The sequence below is a fragment of the Rana temporaria genome, chromosome 3 (assembly GCF_905171775.1).
Source record: "Rana temporaria chromosome 3, aRanTem1.1, whole genome shotgun sequence".
Lineage (NCBI taxonomy): Eukaryota > Metazoa > Chordata > Amphibia > Anura > Ranidae > Rana > Rana temporaria.
In genome coordinates this window covers 207,715,178-207,739,012 of record NC_053491.1, presented here as the reverse complement: position 1 = coordinate 207,739,012, position 23,835 = coordinate 207,715,178, and the positions used below count along the sequence as shown (strand labels likewise).

The 23,835-nt window shown below is 44.0% G+C and overlaps 1 protein-coding gene across 2 annotated transcripts in view; it reads left to right on the top strand.

Annotated features, from left to right (window-relative positions):
- LRRIQ1 (leucine rich repeats and IQ motif containing 1) overlaps positions 1-23,835 on the top strand; it is a 264,195-nt gene that overhangs the window by 41,637 nt on the left and 198,723 nt on the right. For both annotated transcript variants that reach the window (XM_040344178.1, XM_040344179.1), the window contains exons 8-10: positions 15,052-15,204; positions 19,522-19,672; positions 22,671-22,864. In XM_040344178.1, the coding sequence (XP_040200112.1) occupies positions 15,052-15,204; positions 19,522-19,672; positions 22,671-22,864 (498 nt within the window). The remainder of the gene's footprint in view (positions 1-15,051; positions 15,205-19,521; positions 19,673-22,670; positions 22,865-23,835) is intronic.

Sequence of the window (23,835 nt, the reverse complement as noted above, 5' to 3'; positions counted from 1 at the left end):
TTTTTACCTTTACAACCCCTTTAATGTAGCCGGGGCAAGGATAAGTGTCAGCAAGGAGCAGGGCCTGTGCAACAAAGTGGGTGGGTGGGGGTGCATAATATGGGTCTTCTGGTGTAATTTGTGATTCATAGTTTCTGGTTCTGCTGTGCAAATTGTTAGTGGAAGCTCCTGTATGTAAAAAGCCATAATGGTTGCAGGCTTAATCCACAAATATAGTGTAACAATATTTTGACAATGTATTTTGGTTGGTTTGGCTCATGTTTATGAATAAAGCCTATAGACACTGTCCTTCCATGGTAAAAAGGAGTTGAATGAATAATCTGGGGAAGTACTGGAATATCTCTGAAAAGTAGCCTGCCTTTTTATGAAATTATCTACCTCTAGTATGGAATACGCTTCAAATTTAGATATTCCATTTTGTTTTAGGCTTATGGTTGAGTTCTATTGGACAATTTCTGTACAGCTTCTAAACTGCCCTTTCTCTGAACCTTAGTTGCCTGTTGTCCTATTTGCCAGGACAGATTGGGCAAATAAGGATATACGCTTCCCCAGGTCACATTCCATAATATGGAATGATTGGGCGCCACATGTCTTGGCACCACCAAACCTAAAATACTGTGTCTCCCTTTGGAGAAGAGACTCCTTTTGTACATATCTGGAACTCACAGGTGTCTCACCCTCTCCTTAGAAGCCTTCTTATCCCTTGAGAAAAAAAAGGACAGTATTCGACCAATGAATTCCTGTTTCCAAAGGTTACCAGCTTGGAGGGCAGATTCTGGCGATAGTCCTTGGTAGCAGTATGTCACGCCACAAGGAACACCAGCTCAACTACAGCTCATTGAGGTTGTATGCCTAATGTGCCACTGTAACCCAACTGGAAAGTCTTTGTTGTAATGGTCACAGACCACTTGCTCCAATCTGAGCAGGGTTATACAGATTGATCATATATCTGGGACCTTTCCAAGGTCATATTCCCATATTCCCTTTTGAGGTTCTCTTGGTAAAAGGGTACACGCACACATCAGCCCAGTGCTCCTCACATGGCATCTCACATTCAGCAATTTTTAAAAAAATGTCAAGGTAGGCTTCAACATGATCCTTCGGGGGCAATTGTTCTGCAACAGCTGTCAAAGTATAGATTATGGCTCTATGCCACAGGTGTAAATATTGGCTCTATGCCACCATCTGCCTTTTTAATAGGACCTGTAACTGCTGCTATAGAGACATGTTTAATTTCCAATTTCCCCTTAAAGAGGGATTCCACCCGCATTTTTTTTAAATTATTACCGGTATTTTTAAAGTCAGCAGCTACAAACACTGTAGCTGCTGACTTTTAATAAGGACACTTACCAAGGTCGGTCGCTCGATCCAAGCAGCTCCCAGCGCCGCCATTCTTACTAAGGGGAACAGGCAGTGAAGCCTTGCGGCTTCACTGCCTGTTTCCTACTGCTCATGCGCGTGTCTCGCAGTGCTTTTTTCAATGGGCAGCTGCTTTCTGGTATACACACAGTTCACAGAAGGCAGCCGGCACCATTCCCCAGAAGACACCGCAAGGAGGATGAGGAATAAGATCTGTCGCGGTGGATGAAGAGGCAGATTAGGAACTTCCACATAGCAACCGCTATTTCTGTTAATACTTTTAAAGCCCTAAAGTCCAACCTGTGTCCTGTGGCCTGCATGTGGCCCTTTCTCTTATGATGTGCGGCCCTCGGCAGTCTGTAGTGGTAACATTGACTAGGGTAATAGCATTGAGTTCTACTAGCCTCATGTAACATGTTCCCAATGTAATATTGTCTTCTGCAGCATATCCCCAGTCAAAAATCTCTACACTCTCTGACCCTCATTTCCTCTATCAGGTCTGCAGTTTCTGGAAGGAAAAGAGGGCCTGGTGTCCAAAGGAATGAAAACCTAAGGAAGTAAACCCTCTTTAAAAGCATAGCATACTAGCTCATTATGAATTACTTTCCTGAGAATGAAGCCCCCATAGCGGTTCTAGGACATGTCCTCTTTCGCCGCCATTGTACAGATATTGCATGGTACAGCGCTGTGACTGGCCGGAGTAGCGATGATGTCACTCCCACGCATCGGCACGCTCAGTGCGCCTGAGCGCCATAGACATAGGTGCTGTTTTTCTTGGAAAAATCTCCTTAACCGTGTAGGTTAAGGAGATATTTCTCGGACCTACAGTTAAGCTTTAATCTAGGCTTACCTGTAGGTCAAAGTGGTCTGTAAGGGTTTACAACCACTTTAAAGGTAACTTACAAGGTATTTTTTTTAACATTCCAAAGTTTATTAATGTTCCAGCCAAGAACAAAATATGCAAGTACAAACAAAAACAGTACAGCATGATAATGACAATCACACACAGCGATCTTATACATCTAAAGTTGACAACCAACACTATTACAGCGAGTAGTAATAAAGCTCACGTTACTCGGCACATCTTGGGGCTATAATGAACTAGTCCCAATATAGTCTGCTCTACTGTAACTATGATCATATAACATCTTGTGTACTGTAAACCATAAGTAAACCTTTCCTTCACAGTATCCTTTGACATTATGTTTCTGCAGAGTCGTCTAACGCTTTTGTGTGTATTTTCCACTACCATACCATAGAGTAAGGTTAAACATTCCTGCCAATTAGAAAAGGCAGGGCAAGGGGAAGAGGGGGGGAATGGGAGAGCGGGTCAGAGATGAAAGAAGAAGAAGAAGTAGGGGAAATAAGAATGGTGTAGCGCAGAAATTGGCTAGGCCAGTGTATTATCTCAGTACTAAACCTTAACACTTGGTCAGTGATACATCATCATTCAGCCAGTGCCCATAAGTGCCTCATAGGCCTTAGAGAAGCGGAACTCGAACCAGGGTGACCATGTCTCGTGGAACTTATCTACGTTGTCTGAGGCCTGTGTAAGGGTGTCTTTCATCTCTCGGATCTCAGAAACCTTTTCCAGCCACTGTGTGATCGTGGGGACCTTAGTGGTCTTCCAAAAGATTGGGATTAGGGCCTTTGCTGCGTTTAACATGTGCTTCGTCAGGGAGTTCTTATATCTCTTTAATGAGAAGGAGGAGATGTGGAGCAGGCAGCACGCTGCGTCCAGTACTAAGCTGGTCTCCGTGATTTGTTTAATTAGGTCTGTTGCCAGAAGTTGGCTAGGCGAGGACATTGCCACCAAATGTGTAACAACGTGCCCACTCCCTCTCCACATCTCCAACACTTATCAGACGTCTGAGGATACCAGGAACTCAATTTAGCTGGCGTAACATACCAATCTGTAAGCAACTTATAAGATGTTTCCTGTGTTTTTGTGCTTATAGAGCACTTGTGTGCCAAAACACAAGCGCTCCGCCATTGTCTTTCTGAGATGTTCTTCCCAAGAGCTTTGGACCAGCCCCTTTGGAATCTATCTTCAGTTGAGGTAGGGGGTACTTGTAACCACTTATAAATGACAGATGTCGTTTTCTGCAGGAGATCACCCTTGTTACAGACCTCTTCTAGGTCAGTCAGCTGTTTGGTAAAGTGTTGTTTGTTCACTTTGTCACCGGTATAACTACGTACTTGTAGATACGTCCAAAGCTGGAGGGAGGGGCGGTCAAGGATTTGTTTGAGCGTCCGATATTCCACACATGTTCCCCCCCGGAAGCATTCCCCGGCCGTAAGTGTCTTATTGGAGGATGGGTGACTAAGTGTCCGTGACCCTAGTCCTGGCTGAAAGTCTGGGTTATCTGAAAGCGGTGTTAAAGGGCCCTTCACTGAGGAGATAGAGGAACATTTGGTCCCCAAGGCAAAAACTGTCAGGGTATTTGCCTGTAGGGGTTGATGAAGCAATAAGTGTGGTTTTCTCAGGCCTGGGTTCCAGGGGGAGAAAAGGAGTGGGAAGGGGCTTAGGTCCTCCTCCAGGGTCACCCAGTCCTTCATCTCTCTGTGGCAGTGCCAATCTACGACCCTCGTCACATGTGCAGCCATATAGTATCTCCTGAAATCAGGGAGCCCCATTCCCCCATCCTCCTTTGGTCTGGTCAAGAGGGCAAATTTAATCCTTGCCCGCTTGTGAGACCAGAGAAAGGCCAGAAGCGCTGTTTGGAGCTTTTTAAAAAACCTATTAGGCAGGACTATGGGCAAGGCCCTCAACAGATATAAGAGTCTGGGTAGCATCACCATCTTAATGATGGCCGCTCTCCCAAACCAGGAGAAATATCCCGCGTTCCAAAGTTTCAAATTGTCCTCAATTCTACGCAGCAATGGCGCAAAGTTGGCGTCATAAAGTGACGTCAGGGACGGGGTCAACCAGATTCCCAAGTACTTCAGGGCCTTACTTTCCCATCTAAACGGACAGTTGGATTGTGTCCTGGAGAGGGTCGGGGCAGGTAGTGTGAGATTCATTGCTTCCGACTTGGTCAAGTTTATCTTGAGATTGGTGAGATAGCCATAGTGGCTGAAGGCCTTCAGAAGATTTGGGATAGTAACATGCGAGCCTGTCACAAAAAATAAGAGGTCGTCCGCATAAGCCGCCGTTTTGTACATCCTACCGCGAACCGAGATCCCCTGTATTGAGTTGTCTTTATTAACCGTACGGATAAACGGTTCCAGGGAAAGGATAAACAGTAGAGGGGAAAGGGGGCACCCCTGGCGTGTCCCATTTTGAATTTCTATCACGTCGGACAGTGACCCATTAATTTTGACCCTAGCAGAAGGGTGGTGGTATAACGAGGTGATCCACGCCATCATACGTGAGCTAAGGCCTATGTGAGTGCAAGTCGCGAACATAAAGTCCCACGACACTCGGTCGAAAGCCTTCTCCGCGTCCGTAGACAGGAGAAGACTCTCGACTTGTTGGGTGCGCGCTGCCTGCATGAGCAAGAGGGCTTTAATGATATTGTCCTTTGCCTCCCTCCCTGGCACAAAGCCTGCCTGCTCCGGACCGATCACCCCAGGTAGAAGTGGCCTCAACCTGTTGGCCAGTATTTTCGCCAGCAGCTTCAGGTCTATGTTCAGGAGGGAGATAGGTCTATAGCTTGCACACGTTTCGGGATCCTTATCTGCTTTCGGGATAACCGTGATGTGTGCAGCGTGGAAGTCTCGCGGGAGGGGCCTAGGGTTCGTCAATGAGTTGAAGGCTTTCTGCAAGGGGCCTGTCAATATGTCACCGAATGTCTTGTAGTAAATTGAGCTGAAGCCATCTGGCCCCGGACTTTTTCCGGGTTTCAAGGCCTTAATGGCACAATGAATTTCCTGTAGTGAAATCTGTTCTTCTAGGGCAGAGATGGCCTCAGCTGACAGTTTGGGTAGGCCACTCTGGATCAAATAGTCCAGGATGGCCTGATTCCTATTCCCCTCCAACCCAGGCGGTCTGTGTTGCAACTGTAGGTTGTAAAGTGCAGAATAGTATTTATGGAAATGTGCCGCAATGTCTTCCGTTTTAACATCCAGTACTCCTGAATCATTCCTGATCCCAGAAATGTGGGTGGAGGAGTGGGGGTCTCGCAGAGCCCTCGCCAACAGCTTACCCGACTTGTCTCCCGCCTCATAATATATTTTTTTCTTAAAGAATAGGAAACGTTTTGTCTTAGTAGCAAGTACATTTTGTAGCTTTTTCCTGGCTTCCAGAAGGTCTGCAGCCGTTTGTACAGACAAGGACTGTTTGTGTTTGGTCTCTAGAAGGAAGATTGTGTTCAATAGTTTGGTGATTTCAGCCTCCTGCAGTCTCTTACGCCTGGCCCCCATGCGTATCAGGTCCCCCCTGAGCGTACATTTATGAGCACCCCAGACCATCATCGGGTCTGCTTGCTCAGACTCATTCTGCTTGAAGAAATTCACTAAACTTTCGGTTATTTGAGGTAACAGAGTTGGGTCTGTCAAGAGCGATGCGTTCAGTCTCCAGGAGGCTGAATGGGTCGTGGGAGAGGACTCCACTATCGTTAAGGACGTAGGTGCATGATCTGATATGGTCTGTAGACCTATTTTGGCCCCAGTCACTCTAGTTAGATCTCTTTGTGATATGTACAGGTGGTCAATACGGGAATATCGATTGTGGGGGGCGGAATGGAACGTGAAGTCCCTCTCTGATGGGTGAAGAAATCTCCACGCATCCACCAGTTGCAGGGACTGCAAGAGTGTCTTGATTCTTTTAAGGATTTTGTAGGATATACATGTTTTACCTGTCGAGGTGTCCACCAGAGGATTCAATGGGACATTAAAGTCTCCCCCTAGTATCAGGCATCCGGACGTAAAGCCTGATGAGGCCCGAATCATACGTCTGCAGAAATTTGCATGTGCTGTATTGGGGAAGTAGACGTTTGCCAGCGTGATTGGAGAGCCAGCATAACTACCCTTGACAAATATATATCGGCCTTCGGGGTCGGTCAACCTGTCAGTTAATTGGAAGGGTGCATTTTTGCTTATTAAGATGGACACCCCCTTAGACTTTGCCAAGTCATTGGTCGCGTGTAGGGCTGTCGTGAAGTGTGCGTTAGTCAATTTCGGTACCTTGTTGGTCTGAAAGTGAGTCTCCTGCAGGAAAGCGAAATGTGGTTTACCTTTCTTGAGTTCCCTAAGGAGCGTAGTTCGCTTCTCCGGTATGTTCAACCCCTGGACATTGTGTGAGATGACCGTAGGGCCCTGACCCAACGATGAGTACGCCATCTGAGGCGTTCCCTGGTATTCCAGCTGACTTGATCTAAAAATAAAGTAACAGGTTAGATGGGTCACTTGTGTGATGATATACCAATTTGCTCGTCACTGAGATCCCCTATAGAATATGTGGAGACAGAAAGGAGAGAAAAAATAGAAAAAGGCGTGAATAAAGGGAAAAAGGGAGAAGGGGGAGGGGTATAGGAGAGTGCACAAATAACACTACGGGATGTGGCAAGCACCCCGAAGTCGTAAGTAGTGGGCTCGCAAGCGTAAGAACCCTCGCGAAACCCACTCTGCGAGGTCGTGGTGTGACTGCGCGACAACAACGGACGCAAACGTCCTTCGTTCACTTCTGAGGAGATGGCTCAGGGCCCCGTATCACCGTCAGTGATCAGCAACCCGAGACAATCTCCACCACCAACAACGGGGTGGTACAACGGTATTGCAACACAAATAACAGAGCAAGAAAACAAAACTTTCTTTCACAGCACAGGTGAGAAGAAAGGAAACCCGGCATATTAAAAGGCTTTATGTCCAGTCCTCTCGTGTGAGCGGCACACGGACTGGAATTATAGTGTAGAAACCCTGTAAGAACAGATGGTTAATAGGCAAAAATAACAATATTAGCCATTGTCTTTCTGGTGGAGTAAGAGTAGAAAAAAAGGGGAAAACAACCGTACACCTCAAAAAAAACAAAAAACGTAAAGGACTCATAGGACTCATAGGCAGTGAGCACATTCGTTCCAGGTGTCCCCCTGAATCAAGCAGTCTTGTATCAATTCCTGTGGGCCAGCATCATTATACATCTCTACCTCCGCATCAAGCTGATAAAGTAATATTGTAATGTATGTCCACCCAGCCGGGTGAGAAAGGCCCCCTCTTGTCTCAGGTGACACGCTGAGACTACTTTCTACATTACCATTCGACGTATATCTCTGAAAGCAGAGTCCCCGCCATCTCTCAGCCGTGTATCACATAGTGAGTGTCAGGATCTTGTATGGCCAGTTGATGGTGTCATGCGGCCTTGTAGTCTGTAGAGAGGGGCACTTGTAAGCGCGAGGTAGACTAACACGGTCCTTTGGACTATTCTGCGTGTGCGTGTTAGAACTGCACATCCTGGGTTGAAGCTGGATATACTTGGGAAAAATAACAATAAAAAAAAAGGAAAGAAAAAAAAAAAAAAAAAAAAAGGGGGGGACAACCAAAAGTGAATTTTGAAACCGCCAGTGAGAGGTGAACTCCGTCTAGTCTTCCTCTTGGGCCCTGGCGGGGCCTTGCCTGGGCCCAGGCGTGCCATTCTGTGAACCGAAGCCTCGGTTCGGCTTAGAGCGTTTGGGAAGCCTCTTCTCCGGTGTAGAGAGCGGGGAGCGGCACGGACCTCCGTCCATCCTGGGGAGGGCAAACTCCTGGTACCATTCCGGGACCGCGACGGGGTTAATGTCCAGGGCCTCAAAGAACTCAGGGAGGTCTGCAGGGGTGCGCAGTATATGTTGCCTGCCCGCTTTCGTAACTGCCAATGCGAACGGGAAGCGCCACGAGTAGGTTAGCTCCCTCTCCCTCAGCACCTCCAGCAATGGTCGCAGCGCCCTGCGGTTCCGGAGAGTGATTTGGGATAGGTCGTGAAACAACATGATAGTCTCTCCATTAAACACCACACTGTCACTTCTCCTGGCTTTATGCATGATTTCTTCTTTCAGTGGATAGTTCTGCAGGCAACAGATTATGTCACGTGGAGGAGCTGTGTCGGGGCCTTTAGGCCTCAGGGCTCTGTGAGCACGATCGAAATCAATGGCCGCATCCTCCTGCCTCTCCAGGAGACTGTTGAACACTCTTCTCAGGGCCGGAATAATCTGTGCGTTCTCCACTGACTCGGGGATCCCCCTCACCCTAATGTTTGCCCTTCTCCCCCTATTATCCAAGTCCTCCAAATGACGGTTTATGTCGATGAGGTGGGAGGAATGGGAAACCACAGCACTCTCCAGCCTGTGGAGCCTCTTATCCCTGTGTTTTCCAACAGCCTCCACGGCCGTGAGCTTCTCTGTGAGGACAAGCAGATTGGATTTTAAGTCCGTGATAGCTGCAGAAAATGTGGTTTTAATGTCCGCTGCAAACCCAGTCATGTCAGCGTATGTCAGGGGGTGGTTCGGGTGGCTATGTCCCCTACCTGAGTCCTCCGCCACAGAGAGAGAGTCCTCACTGGATTCCTCGTCTTCTCGCTGCTGGCGCGCCATCTTGTTCCCCGCCATGCTGCCGCCGGAGATCGCGTTGTTTTTAAAGAGGTCCGTGATGTTTCGGGTCGACACCGCTACTGTGCTGCGTTTGGAGCGGGTCTGCGGGGTGTGGAACAGCTTTTTGCCCATTTCTGGCTCGGTTTAGACAGGGTTTCAGGCTGAGAGCCGGGTTTCCTCACAGAGCCTCTCTAGTGTGCGTCCGTCGCCATCAAGCGCCAAGCCACGCCCCCCAACTTACAAGGTATTAAGGTTGGGTTCACACTGCAGTATGGAGTGGCTCATAGCAGGGTCTGGCGCATCCCTGTTTACCGTTTCAGGTCCAATTTCAGTCTGAATTTTTGTCTGAATTTGGACCTGAAACGCTCCAGAGTGCTCCATCGATGTGAGAGCCGGTCACAATCTCCTGACGTGAATTGGATGTGGTGAAACCCCCGCATCCAATTCCCAATAGTGTGAACCCAGCCTGAAAGTATTGGGAAGTTCATCAAGCCAACGTGTTTTGGGGGAAAGGACTCTCCCTTCTTCAGAGCTATCGAGCAAACATGAAAAAATGCACAGAAAACAAATATATATAAAACAGGGGTATAAGAGCAAAAATGCAAAAGAAAAAAGATAATAGCCAAAATGTGTATATATACAGTATCGCACAAAAGTGACTACACCCCTCACATTTTTGAAAATATTTTATTATATCTTTTCATGTGACAACACTGAAGAAATTACACTTTGCTACAATGTAATATAGTAAGTGTACCGCTTGTCTAACAGTGTAATGTAAATTTCCTGTCCCCTAAAAATAACTCAAAACACAGCCATTAATGTCTAAACCGATGGCAATAAAAGTGAGTACACCCCTAAGTGAAAATGTGAAGATGGCCTAGGCTATAAGAAGATTGACAAAACCCTGAAACTGAGCTGCAGCATGATGGCCAAGACCATACAGCAGTTTATTAGGACAATTTCCACTCAAAACAGGCCTCGCCATGGTCGACCAACGAACTTGCGTGCACATGCTCAGCGTCATATCCAGAGGTTGCCTTTGGGAAATAGACGTATGAGTGCTGCCAGCATTTCTGCAGAAGTTGAAGGGGTGAGGGGTCAGCCCATGCGCCACACACTGCATTAAATTGGTCTGCATGGCTGTTGTCCCAGAAGGAAGTATTTTTCTAAAGATGATGCACAAGAAAGCCTGCAAACAGTTTAAAGAGAAACAGACTAAGGACAAGGATTACTGGAACCATGTTCTGTGGTCAGATGAGACCAAGATAAACGTACTTTGTTCAGATGGTGTCAAGTGTGTGTGGCGGCAACCAGGTGAGGATTACAAAGACAAGTGTGTCTTGTCTACAATCAAGCATGGTGGTGGGAGTGTCATGGTCCGGGGCTGCATGAGTGCTACCGGCACTGGGGAGCTACAGTTTAGTGAGGGAAGCATGACTGCCAACATGTAATGTGACATACTGAAACAGAGCATGATCCCCTCCCTTCGGAAACTGGGCCTCAGGGCAGTATTCCAACATAACGACCCCAAACACACCTTCAAGACGACCACTGCCTTGCTAAAGAAGCTCAGGGTAAAGGTGATGGACTGGCTAAGCATGTCTCCAGACTTAAACCCTTATGGAGCATCTGTGAGGCATCCTCAAATGGAAGGTGGAGGAGCGCAAGGTCTCTAACATCCACCAGCTCCGTGATGTTGTCATGGAGTAGTAGAAGAGGACTCCAGTGGCAACCTGTAAAGCTCTGGTGAACTCCATGCCCAAGAGGGTTACGGCAGTGCTGGAAAATAATGGTGGCCACACAAAATATTGCCAGTGTTTTAGACACAATGGCTGTGTGTTGAGTTATTTTGAGGGGGCAGCAACTTTACACTGTTATACAAGCTGTACACTCACTACTTTACATTGTAGCAAAGTGTAATTTCTTCTGTGTTGTCACATGAAAAGATATATAATAAAATATTTACAAAAATCTGAGGGGTGTACTCACTTCTGTGAGATACTGTATATATTATACAGTGCCTTGCAAAAGTATTCACCCCCCCCTTGGCATTTTTCGTGTTTTCACAACCTGTAATTAACATGGATTGAGGATTTGCATCATTTAATTGACAAACCATGCCCACAACTTCAAAGGTGTGTTTTTTTTTTTTTTTTTTATTTGTGAACCAAACAACAACTAGGACAAAATAACAGAAAAAGTCAATGTGCATAACTATTTACTAGTCAATACTTTGTAGAGCCACCTTTTGTGGCTATCACAGCTCCAAATCGCTTTGGAGAAGTCTCTATGAGCTTGCCACATCTTACCACTGGGATTTTTGCCCATTTGTCCTTCTGCTCCAGCTCCTTCAAGTTGAATGGTTTTGAGCTTGTGAACAGCAATCTTTAAGTCTGACCACAGATTTTCTATTGGATTAAGGTCTGGGCTTTGACTAGGCCATTCCAACACATTTACATGTTTCCCCTTAAACCACTCAAGTGTTGCCATAGCAGTGTGTTTGGGGTCATTGTCCTGCTGGAAGGTGAACCTCTGTCCTAACCTCAAATCACACACATAGTGATACAGGTTTTGCTCAAGAGTATCCCTGTATTTAGCACCATCCATCTTTCTCTCAACTCTGACCAGTTTCCCAGGCCCGACTGCTGAAAAACATCCCCATAGCATGATGCTGCCACCACCATGTTTCACTGTGGGAATGGTGGGCCAGATTCACAAAGGAGATACGACGGAGTATCTCAGATACTCCGTCGTATCTCTCAGAGTATCTATGCGACTGATTCATAGAATCAGTTACACATAGATATCCCTAAGATCCGACAGGTGTAATTGTTTTACACTGTCGGATCTTAGGATGCAGTACCGTGGCCGCCGCTGGGGGGAGTTTGCATCGTAAAAACCAGCGTTGGGTATGCAAATTAGGAGTTACGGCGATCCACGATGGATTTTCGCGTTCGCTACGTCGCCGCTAGTCTAGTTTCCTGTCGCAAAGTTAGTCGTCGTTTTTGGTGCCTTAACTTTACACAGCAATCGTATTGCTGTATAAAGTATGGCCGTCGTTCCCGCGTCGAAATGTAAAAATTCACGTCGTTTGCGTAAGCCGTCCGGGAATACGGAATTACGCTACGCGTCAGATATAGCGTTTTTTTTTTTTTTTATGACCAACAAGTTAAATTTTAGTCTCCTCAGACCAGAGCACCTTCCTCCATACATTTTGGGAGTCTCCAACATGCCTTTTCGCAAACTCAAAACGTGCCATTTGCTGAAAGTAATGTCTTCTGGCCACTCTGCCATAAAGCCCAACTCTATGGAGCGTACGGCTTATTGTTGTCCTATGTACAGATACTCCAGTCTCTGCTGTGGAACTCTGCAGCTCCTCCAGTGTTACCTTAGGTCTCTGTGCTGCCTCTCTGATAAATGCCCGATTTGTGAGTTTATGCGTCCGTCTCTTGGCAGGTTTGCTGTTGTGCCATGTTCTTTCCATTTGGTTATGGTAGATTTGATGGTGCTCCTAGGGATCATCAAAGATTTTTTTTTTTTGTTATAACCTAACCCTGACTTCTCAACAACATTGTCCCTTACTTGTTTGGAGAGTTCCTTGGTCTTCATGGCAGTGTTTGGTTAGTGGTGTTGCAGTCTCTGGGGCCTTTCAAAAAGGTGTGTATATGTAATGACAGATCATGTGACACTTAGATTGCACACAGGTGGACATCATTTCACTAATTATGTGACTTCTGAAGGTAATTGGTTGCACCAGAGCTTTTTATGGGCTTTCATTATAATTTTTTTATTTCTGCAAAATATTTTTATGTATATATTTTTCTAATTTTACTTCACCAACTTAGACTGATGTGTTCTGAGCCATCACATATAATTCAGATAAAAAAAAACATTGAACTAAAGGCTGTAATATAACAAAATAGGCCACTGAAGGCCACTATAAATGCAACCTGGGCTTCCATAACACCTCAGCAGTGCCACAGGCTTATCGCATCCATGCCACGCCACATTGATGCAGTAATTCATGCAAAAGGAGCCCTGACCAAGTATTGAATGCATACTATACTGCACATGGACATACTTTTCAGTAAACCAACATATCTATATTAAAACCCTTTTTTTTTTTTTTTTTTTTTATTGGCCGTTGCTTCTCGATTTATGATTTCTAAGGTCTTCCTATTGCATTATAATAAATATATACATGCTGGATATTATCTTTTTTTCTTGATTTTTGCATTTGTGCTTTTATACCCCAATTTAATATATTTGTTTTTTGTGCATTTTTTTCTTGTTTGCTCAATAGCCCTGAAGATGGGGGAGTGCTTTCCCCCCCAAAAGCACTGGCTACCTATTCTTTCAATAAACACCTTTTAACCTACCTTCAAGTTTTCAATCTTTTGGACACCGGCACTCCTTCCTTCCTACTTTTCCAAGTCTGCATGTGGAAATGACCTTAAGGCTGTACCCAAGAGGCAGCAGCCTAAACCTCAAGAGGGTCCATCTCCATTATCCAATATTGTGGACAACCCGCTGAAGTAACTTCCTACTTATCCACACAGCCATCCGCCCACGACCATTGACTGATCCAATCAGTCTAGTGCGGTCTCTAGCAGAAACGAGACATCTTCCGTTACTGTTTGGAATATAGTGGCAGCCTGTAATGCAGGGTGCAGGGTCCATGTGTCTGGCCCCCTAATCTACATGCGGGGCGCCAAAGACATGGATTCCAATGGGGTGTGTTTTTTTTTTTTAAGCACATGACTAGAACCAGAGGCTCTAATAAGCTTCAAAAAAGGATGGGCTCAGGGTGCAGAGAACTGCGCCCCAAGCCCACCAAGTTGTGTGACAATGAACATTCGCTATTGTCACACCGATTCTCCCCTGGGCCAATCAGGAAGCAGGCAATGAGACCCATTTCCCGATTGGCCGAAAGGAGAAGCAATCCTTTTGGCCTAGGAGGAGGAGGCGCATGGCCACCGTGATGCTGAGGAGGAGACGCAGGGGAAGCCACCGCCCATCGGGAAGCGCTACCTGCGTCAAAGATGGGGTAAGTGCGGGGCTGGTGACTAACCCAACTGGGGTGGTGGCTGTGGGTGCATTGTTTACCGCCCCCCCAAAAAATACACCACCAGTCCCCACTGTTGGAATACTTTTCTAACCCAACACTGGTCGGTACTTTCCATAATTTTATTAGCTTCTTAGTCTTCATGATTTTGTTTGGATCTTTTAAAACAAGTGTATTTATATTGTGATTCTGAGACAATTTCACTTTACACAGGAAGACGCCATTTACTAATTATGTGAATTTGAATGGCTGTTCATTACAACTGAGCTTATTTAGTTTTGGGTAGTTGCAGTCAATTGTTTTGTAAATACTGTATTTATTCGCGTATAACACTCTCTTTTTCACCCTGCAAATCAGTTGCAAATAGTATGTGCGTGTTATACGCCAATACTGCAATTTGAGCTGCCTAGGAGAGGACAGGGAGGGGGGTGGGACGAGCACCAACAGATTACATACAGCGAGAATCTCCTGTTTACACAGCGGCCTCTGTAATAGGAGGTCCGTCTCCTGGGCCGGCATTGGACCAGTGTTCTGTCTATCATAGAAGGCGGTCCAGGAAGCGGGACTTTGTATTAAAGAGGACGCGGAGTAAACAGGAGATTCTTGCTGTATGTAATCTCATGGCGCTCGTCCCACCCACCTCCCTGAGATGGGCATTGATCAGGCTGCATTCATGGCAATGGGGAGGCTGATGATGGGCATTCATCAAGCTGCATTAATGGGCAATTGTGAGGTTACAGACGGGCAATGATTAAGATGCATTGATGGTAAATGGTAAGGCTGCAGATGGGCATTGATCAAGCTGAATCGATAGGCAATTGTGAGGCTGCGGATGGGCATTGATATCACTACATTGTTGGGCAATTTTGAGGCTGCAGATGGGCATTGATCAGGCTGCATTGATGGGCCCTGGCCCTTATTTTGCTTCAAAGTTCTTTATTTTTAAAATGTAAGTTTTTTTTTTTTTTCCTGAAACTTCCCCCTTAAAATAAAGGTGCGTGTTATACGCCTGTGTGTGTTATATGCCGATAAATACAGTAATTTGGAAGACTATATATAGGTACTGGCTAGAGTGAATTGGATGGAGTCTCTTTAACCTGTATTAACACATTTATTTTTTAGGTTACAACAGTGACTTTACATGACTTGCCTGGATGTAGCCTTTCTACATTATCAAACTGTGAAAAACTGAAATATCTTTCTCTGAGGCGCTGTAGATTAACTGCGCTTGATGGTATAACTAACTGCAAGCAACTACAATATATCGATGTACAGGTATTTTCTACAGCTGGCTTTCTCGCTTTTTTTTTTTTTTTACTTACATTGATATGTCATTTTTTTCTGTTCCTTAGAAATCTTCTACTTACATTAGTGTAATAAGTTTGATAAATGATATTTATTGATTGTGCCACCTTTTCAGGCACATAAGCCCTTTTTCTATTTTGCAGGAAGCTAACTGTCATGATCTTTTTTTTGTAGGTTCCCAATTTGAGGTAAAATAAATCTGTCATGAGTGAAGTATTTGTGCTGCCATTGCTGATCTTCTTTTTTTACTTTTTAAAGAGGGACTTTGCTGTGGGAAAAAAGTCAGCAGCTACAAAAACTGTGGCTGCTGACTTTAATAAACATGCATTTACCAGTCCAGGGATCCAGCGCTGTCCTCATCTACGCTAGTTCTTTGCTGGCCTTCAGGTCCCTGACTCTGACATTTTGGATATCGGAAGCAGCCTGTAACTTCCTGGTGCTTCACAGACATATTTCCACTGTTCATGTGTGAGTAGTGCTGCACTTTCTCAAGGGACCTGCAGCCTCTCTGGATTTGTGATGTGTCCCATGAGTTTGCAGGGGAGTTGGGTCTAGGCAGAAGTGGAGTGGGTTCCTGAAAGACATGAGAAATAATTCCACAGAAAAAAAATGGGGGATCTCCTCCACGAGGTAGACAACCTCTTCTACAGTACCATGCTCCTCCTTCACTTCCTCTAGAGGAGAGGTGTGGGCACTCTCTTCCAGGGATGGCGTGGGTCACCCAGCAGCCGACGACGGCCCCGCTCCCTCCAGCACATCTGTGGATGACACAAAACATTCACATGTTGGTGGACCCACACACTTGTCACATGTTCCCTTGCACCCCCTCACATGCTACACACCGGAGAGAAGATAACACACTTACCTGTCCTCAAGGCCTGATCAACAGAGTCATAGCCCTCCAGGCCCTCCACCTGCTCCCTCTCCAGGCACCCTGCAATGACCTGCTCCTCAGGAGTGAGGGTGATCTTAGTGGCTGGTCCACCTCCTGTACCCCTGGCGTGCCTCCTGATCGTGGCCAGCTTCTCTCTGGCCAATCGACGCAGATCATTTTTTTTTTTTAAATGTCCCCTGGGGTCCTAACCTCCACGCCAAGGGCATTCATCTGCGTTGTGATCTCCTGCAGGATCTCTTCCTTCTGGACCTTGCTGGTCGTGCCACTCTGTGCCCCATGGAGGCACGCGGCGTACTTGGAGATGGCATCGATAATAATTGCCTTCTCCTCAGGGCTAAAAAAAAATTCCTCCTATCCTTACCAGTCACTGGTGCAGACATGGCTCCAAATACAAAAGTACTAACACCAAAAACTGCTGGTGTACTTTTGCACTTGACGGGCGCATGTCTGGGCGTATTTATGCACTGGGCGTAGACGGTGGACCGGCGTATCTTAGGGGTTACGCCGGGCGTAGTTGTGAGCATGTGCAGATGGGTGCGGTCAATTCGCCGTTTAAGATACGCCCAACGTAAACCACTGCGACACACTCGAACCATCATTTGCATGGGGTGACGCCCACTTACACTTACGCTGGCCTACGCCTTGGAAAATACGTTACGCTGGCACATCTTGATGAGTAATGGCTTTCTGAATACACTACATGTCTCTCCTCGCTGCTCCGGCGTAGTGTAAAAAAGATATGCTACGCCGGCATAAATATGCGCCAATGTATCTGAATCCCGGCCCAGGAATTTAGCCACTTTGTAAAACGTGCAAGCACACTATGGGGTTGATTTGCTAAAAGCAAATAGACCGTGCACTTTTCTAGTACGGTTGCACTCTGTAAATTCAATTGCTCCTGAGCTTAGTAAGTGAGGGGAAGCACTGCTGACTTCCATCATCCAATCATGTGCAAACAAAAATGCATTTTTCATTTTTCTTGCATGTGATTGGGTATTCTTTGTAAAGTGAAGCTTTACCTCAGGAATGGCCATATATATAATATTTAGGTAGATTACTTTTATAGCGCTGCACTCATTTTTATATAGGAGACATAAATGTCTGTAGGGTTTGCTGTGCTTCTGTGAAATACAGACACTGTATGTTATTCCAAAAAGAAAAGCTTCATCCCACATTACCTTAACAAACAATTACACAGTTTTTGATCTATTCTACCTAATAATTTTTTGAGTAACCCTTTTAGCACCAAATGTACTAATAATGTTCTGGCAGTGCTGCACATTTGATATGACACCTGCGAGTGCCCCAGATACCATATATCCCAGATATACAGTGCCTTGAAAAAATATTCATACCCCTCCACATTTTGTCATGTTACAACCAAAAACGTAAATGTATTTTATTGGGATTTAAAGTGATAGGCCAACACAAAGGGGCACATAATTGTGAAGTGGAAGGAAAATGATAAATGGTTTTCAAATTGTTTTACAATGAAATATCTGAAAAGTGTGGCGTGCATTTGTATTCAGTCCCCTTTACTCTGATACCCCTAACTAAAATCTAGTGGAACCAATTGCCTTCAGAAGTCACCTAATTAGTAAATAGTAAAACTCAGTATAAAAACAGCTGTTCTGTGAAGCCCTCAAAGGTTTGTTTGATAATCTTAGTAAACAAACAGCATCATGAAGGCCAAGGAACACACCAGACAGGTCAGGAATAAAGTTGTGGAGAAGTTGAAAACCAGGTTTAGTTTTTTAAAAAAAATATCCCAGAGCACTGTGCAATCCATCATCCAAAAATGCAAAGAGTATGGCACAACTGTAAACCTACCGAGACATGGCCATCCACCTAAACTGACAGGCTGGGCAAGGAGAGCATTAATCAGAGAAGCAGCCAAGAGACCCATGGTAACTCTGGCGGAGCTGCAGAGATCCACAGCTCAGGTGGGAGAATCTTTTCCCAGGACAACTATTAGTTGTGCACTCCGCAAATCTGGCCTTTATGGAAGAGTGGCAAGAAGACAGCTATTGAAAGAAAGCCATAAGAAGTCCTGTTTGCAGTTTGTGAGAAGCCATGTGGTGGGACACAGCAAACATGAGGAAGAGGGTGCTCTGGTCAGATGAGACCAAATTTTTACGTGTGGCGGAAAACTAACACTGCACATCACCCTGAACACACCATCCCCACCGTGAAACATGGCGGTGGCAGCATCATGTTGTGGGGATGCTTTTCTTCAGCAGGGACAGGGAAGCTGGTCAGAATTGCTGGGAAGATGGATGGAGCCAAATACAGGGCAATCTTAGGAGAAAACCTGTTGGAGTCTGCAAAAGACTTGAGACTGGGGTGGAGGTTCACCTTCCAGCAGGACAACGACCCTAAACATACAGCCAGAACTACAATGGAATGGTTTAGATCAAAACATATTCATGTGTTAGAATGGCCCAGTCACAGATGCTCTCCATCCAATCTGACAGAGCTTGAGCTATTTTGCAAAGAAGAATGGGCAAAATTTCACTCTCTAGATGTGCAAAGCTGGTAGAGACATCCCCAAAAAGAATGGTAGCTGTAATTGCAGCGAAAGGTGGTTCTACAAAGTATTGACTCAGGGGGGCTGAATACAAATGCATGCCACACTTTTAACATATTATTATGTAAAAAATGTTGAAGACAATTTATCATTTTTACTTTCACTTCAAAGGCTTGGGTGCCACTTTGTGTTGGTCTATCACATAAAATCCCAATGAAATATATTTACATTTTTGGTTGTAACATGACAAAATATGGAACATTTCAAGGGGTATGAATACTTATTCAAGGCACTGTGTACCATACAAACATAACATACTTCCACATGTTCCTATTGGCCGTTTTCCTATGCTCTTGATGCCTGGAAATTGCTAGTTAACCTAAATCATCATAAAGAGCAGAAAATCTTACTAGTTACTATTGTTTTTCCTGAAATGAGTTGATGCTGGGGGTGCCTACTTGCGCCTTCCATCATCATAGCAATAACAAGAATGCTTATCCATGCAGAGATTTCATATTTACCTAACAGCAATGCAGTACTGGTGACTTAGGGTGTTATATTGTTCCTGTACTGCCATCTACTTTCATTTTTTTATGGGCTCTTTTAGAAATAAAGCTAGCCAGTAGAGGAATAATCTACAAATTGGTATATAAAAAATGATTACAAAATATGGAGTAATCAGATAAAGTAAAAAAAAAGCACAAATTATCTACAGATAAACAAGTTTCCTGTTAAACATATGCCTTGTTTAGATAATTTCAGGTTTACGTTGTAATGCATTACTAAATGCTTAAAATTTTACCTTGGGATAAAAGCTTTTAATAATTACTATATTGGTAATTCTTGCATTTGTTGTTTCTCACAGGAAAACTGCATAAATGTAATTAACTGTGAAGATCTGGAAAATCTAACTGTTCTTCTGTTGAACAAGAACCAAGTTACATCAATACATGGACTAGACAACTGTATAAACCTTAGAAGTTTGGAGTTATCGTATAATTTAATAACTAGAATTAGTAAGTGCGCTTTTTGTCTGTTTATATTGTATGAAACATCTAGACTCTTCTCTATACTAATCATAGATACAGTATAAATAGGAATGTTTTACAACTGACTTGACCAATCGGATTGATGTATGAAGCAAAATGTAAGGATTTTGCTAAAACAAAGTATAAGCAAAGTTCTGTAAAATTAACATCAATTATAAACCATAAAATAAAAAAAAAATCTGTTTAGTTCTCGGTAAGCATTTCTACTTTGACCTTTTGTGGCTGCGCAGGAATATCATTCATTTGGGAATATAGCAACCATTGTACATTACTGCCATATCATGTAGTAGTGGCTACAAACTGCAATTCTCAGCAACATTTGCTGGCACTCCACCGCTAGGGGTTTGCTAAGCAGATACTGCTGCCAGTGGTTGGACACAGAGAAGGACTAGGCTGATTCAAATTGGCCCAGATCATAAATCCAGATTTAAATAAACCCTGTACACACAGGCAGAATATTGTCCGAAATTGGCTGGTACAGTAGATACCAGCTGACATTCAGGCCGTGTGTACAGGTCCTTGTTATGACATATGAAGTGAGTCACCTGCTCTTTCATGAATCCAGTTACAGTGATCAGGGTAGCAGGGGAGCAAAGAAAATCTAAGAATATACTTCTAAAATTATTAAAGCAAACCTATTGGTTTGTCCTAATTGTTGGCAATAACAGCAGCAATGATCGATATGGTAGCGTAGTATGCAAATGCTTTGTGTATACCTTCTTGGTGAGCAGTGTTTAGACCAGTGGTTCTCAACCTGGGGTCAGGACCCCCTCGGGGGTCAATGATGTTTTGCCAGGGGTCACCAAATCCTGGGCTGTTCCTGAAGCCCGCACCACTCTCCCAGCCTTTCTGCAGGTGCCCAGCAGGGCTGTCTCTGGAGCTTGTGGCCACCCAGCTAGGCTGTTCCTGGTCAGCAGATGACCTTAATCAAGAGCACCTAAGTTGACTGATCAAAACTCCCCCCAGCACTGCCACTCATCCCATTCCCCCCCACCAAGAAGTAAGAGAAGGAATAAAAATAGAGAATACACGGAAGGGAGAGGAAAAGAGGGGGAAGAAGAAAGAAAAAGAGAGAGAATAAGAGAAAAAACAAGAAAGACAGCTAGAGAGAGGGATGGGGGGAAAAAAACAAGAAGTTAGGATAGCGAGAGGTAAAAGGGAAAGAAAGTAGAACAAAGAGAGAGTGGTACATCCTAAAATTTTACCATATGAGATTTTAAAACAGTACGAGTGGAGGTGACTCAGGGAGTGCTAAATTTCCATGGGTTAAGGGCGCAAATTACTTTTCTTGCCTTGGGTGCTGACAACGCACGCTATGAAAATAATTTTACTGTTGGGGGTTCCCACAACTTGGAAAATTGTATCAAGGAGTCACGGCACTAAAAGGTACCACTGGTTTAGACTACTAATGTTGTACTAGCACCCTCTTCTTGTAATTAAATTGACAGTATTGCACAGTATCAATCTAAGGTAGAGGGAGTTTTGGCTTTTAGCACATAGATATAGTCACTTTTGGTGATGGTGATGGTGTGGGCGATTTTTTTTTTTTTTTTTTTTTGGGAGTATGCAATCTTTATTATATAAAATACAGCCAATCAGCTCCTCTGGCTCTCTCCTTCCAGTTCTGATGCTCTCCACAGAGTCCACACAGATAGGCCTGTCCACTTCCAAGCTGACAGGCTGATAGAGGCATGCTGACAGTGGAGGCAATTTGGGCCGGACAAAGAGTCAAGGGCCTGATGTGGCCCTTGGGCCACATTTTGTCTAGCTTTGGTATATTGTGTCTCACTTAACCTACACATAGTGAGGGGATTCAGGGTTTATGGATGATATGGAGATAACAAGGTTTGTTTTCTCAAGATCCTAATATGTTGTGTTCTTGATCCTGAAGCCCAGAGACTTTGTAGAGCTTTGCATAGGATAAAATCTCCATTCCATATCATACTAGGTAACTAAGATGTGGAATGGAGGCTTTATCCTACCTTATGTCCATATCTTACATAGCATAGTAGCCAGACCTGATTATTGGTCTGCTATCCACAGGCCTTTGTTTGTGAGCTGATTAATGCTCAATGCCCCCCCTCTTGCTCTCTTGGCTATTGGAGCCTGCTGCTGGGTGGAAGGCTGAGTGCTGACAAAACACTAAAAAAAAGGAACAAGTGCTGCCTGTTGTGTTGGGTAATCCATTGGGGCACACCCTATTAGCCAGGAACAGAGTTTAGTTAGTGGCTTGGACAAGCTTATGTTTTGTTTTATGCTATGGACTTGCTGTGCAAAACCCTCCTGCATTGAAAATGTGTTTATTTGTTGCCTTGAATGAAAGTGCGTACAAACCAGTGTGAACTGTTCCTGGGTGTCCCTACCCTGTGTATGGTTTACCGCTGCCAATACCAGTTGAGCCTGTCCCCCTTACAAAATGAACAATTGGAAGCTGGCACTTAATACTTGCAAAGTTGTACAGTCCTTCACTGTAATTTGTTGCCACATATACATCATATTACAAACCGTAAAACCCCAAAAAAAATTCCCACCACTGAATACAGAATTTTGGTGGCTTCCCTGTGAGATGTGTTAGGCAATAAGTGAGCAGATGTAGAAAATCTTTCATCCAAAATTACAAGGATTCTTTACATTTAAATTTTAACAATGATTATGTGTTCCAATAATGTTTTAAAGCCAGACTGTTTATGAAAAGCAGTATTTTACTTTATATAGATTACATGTAATATGATATTTCGGTAATTTTGTTTACAGAAATGTTAGCCAATTCTGATTATTTCTTTTTATAGCCTATAGCAGAAAATACTGTTTCTTTGCCACTATTCCCTACCTGCCAAAATTACTTTAGTGTTAGCATTTTTTATTCCTCTCTGTTAACTTTTGAATTATTTAATGTCAAAATCATCTGTTAAATAACCACTGTTTACAAGAAAAATTCTAATTATATACATTTGGTTTGGTTTAGGTGGGTTTAATTCTCTTAGAAATCTTCAGAGGTTAGTCGTGGATCACAATCAGCTAATCTCCACTAGAGGTCTTGAGACCACACCTCTGCTCACATACTTGGACTGCTCCTACAACTATCTTACTGAACTTGAAGGAATTCAGAATTGTGGCTTGCTCCAGATTCTAAAGTTACAAGGAAACAACTTGACTGAGGTAAAATAATACATTATGCGGCTTTCATGCATTCTTTCATCTTTAAAATGACAAATTATGGTTGCTCCACTACACTAACAGGATTACTGTATGCAATTTTTTCATAACTGTATAGGAGTTGTACCTACTCTTTTTGCTCTTACTGGCTTTACATACCAACATGCTGGGCTTTTTATTCCCTCTCAGTCAGAATATTGCAGATTAGAATTGTAAATGGTGCTAAAATGCTACAGAACATTTTACATTTACACGGTAGACAGTTTTAGATCAAATCAACATTTCCTATATTGCCACTGGTTTGTTTTGGGACTAAATTGTAATTCCTGATTCCTGTGTCGGATTTACTTTTAGACACAGTAGACATGTACTGTACCTCTAGGTGGCACAGGCAAAAAAGGCAACTTTCCCATGTACTGTATACAGTGGGGAAAATAATTATTTGATCCCTTGCAGATTTTGTAAGTTTGCCCACTTACAAAGAAATTAAGGGTCTATAATTGTTATAATATGTGTATTTTAAATGATAGAGACATATTATCAACCAAAAATTCTGAAAAAACGCATGATACAAATGTTATAAATTAAGATGCAGTTCAGTGAGTAAAATAAGTATTTGATCCCGAACCAAAAATAATTTATGGTTCCCACAGACTGGCTACAGTATGTGCTCATGTGGTACACAGATAATTTAAGAAGGCGCTCCTAATGTCAACTCGTTATGTGTTGTGACAGGAAGTCAGGTAAATCTGTGGGTGTTGTCACAGATGGAAGATACATTTCTGCCTTGTTTAGACAATATACCAATTATTATCAGGTGTCGGCTGCAGGAGCAGCCAGAAATATTTAAGGGCGTTGGAAAACTTCAGCTGTTCAGAATGAGGTAATTAAGGCCTCTATAAGTGATCCAGAGGATTACTACTGATTGCTGCATCCTGAGGCTTTTTGAGTGAAGGAGAGCAGTGAACAGAAAT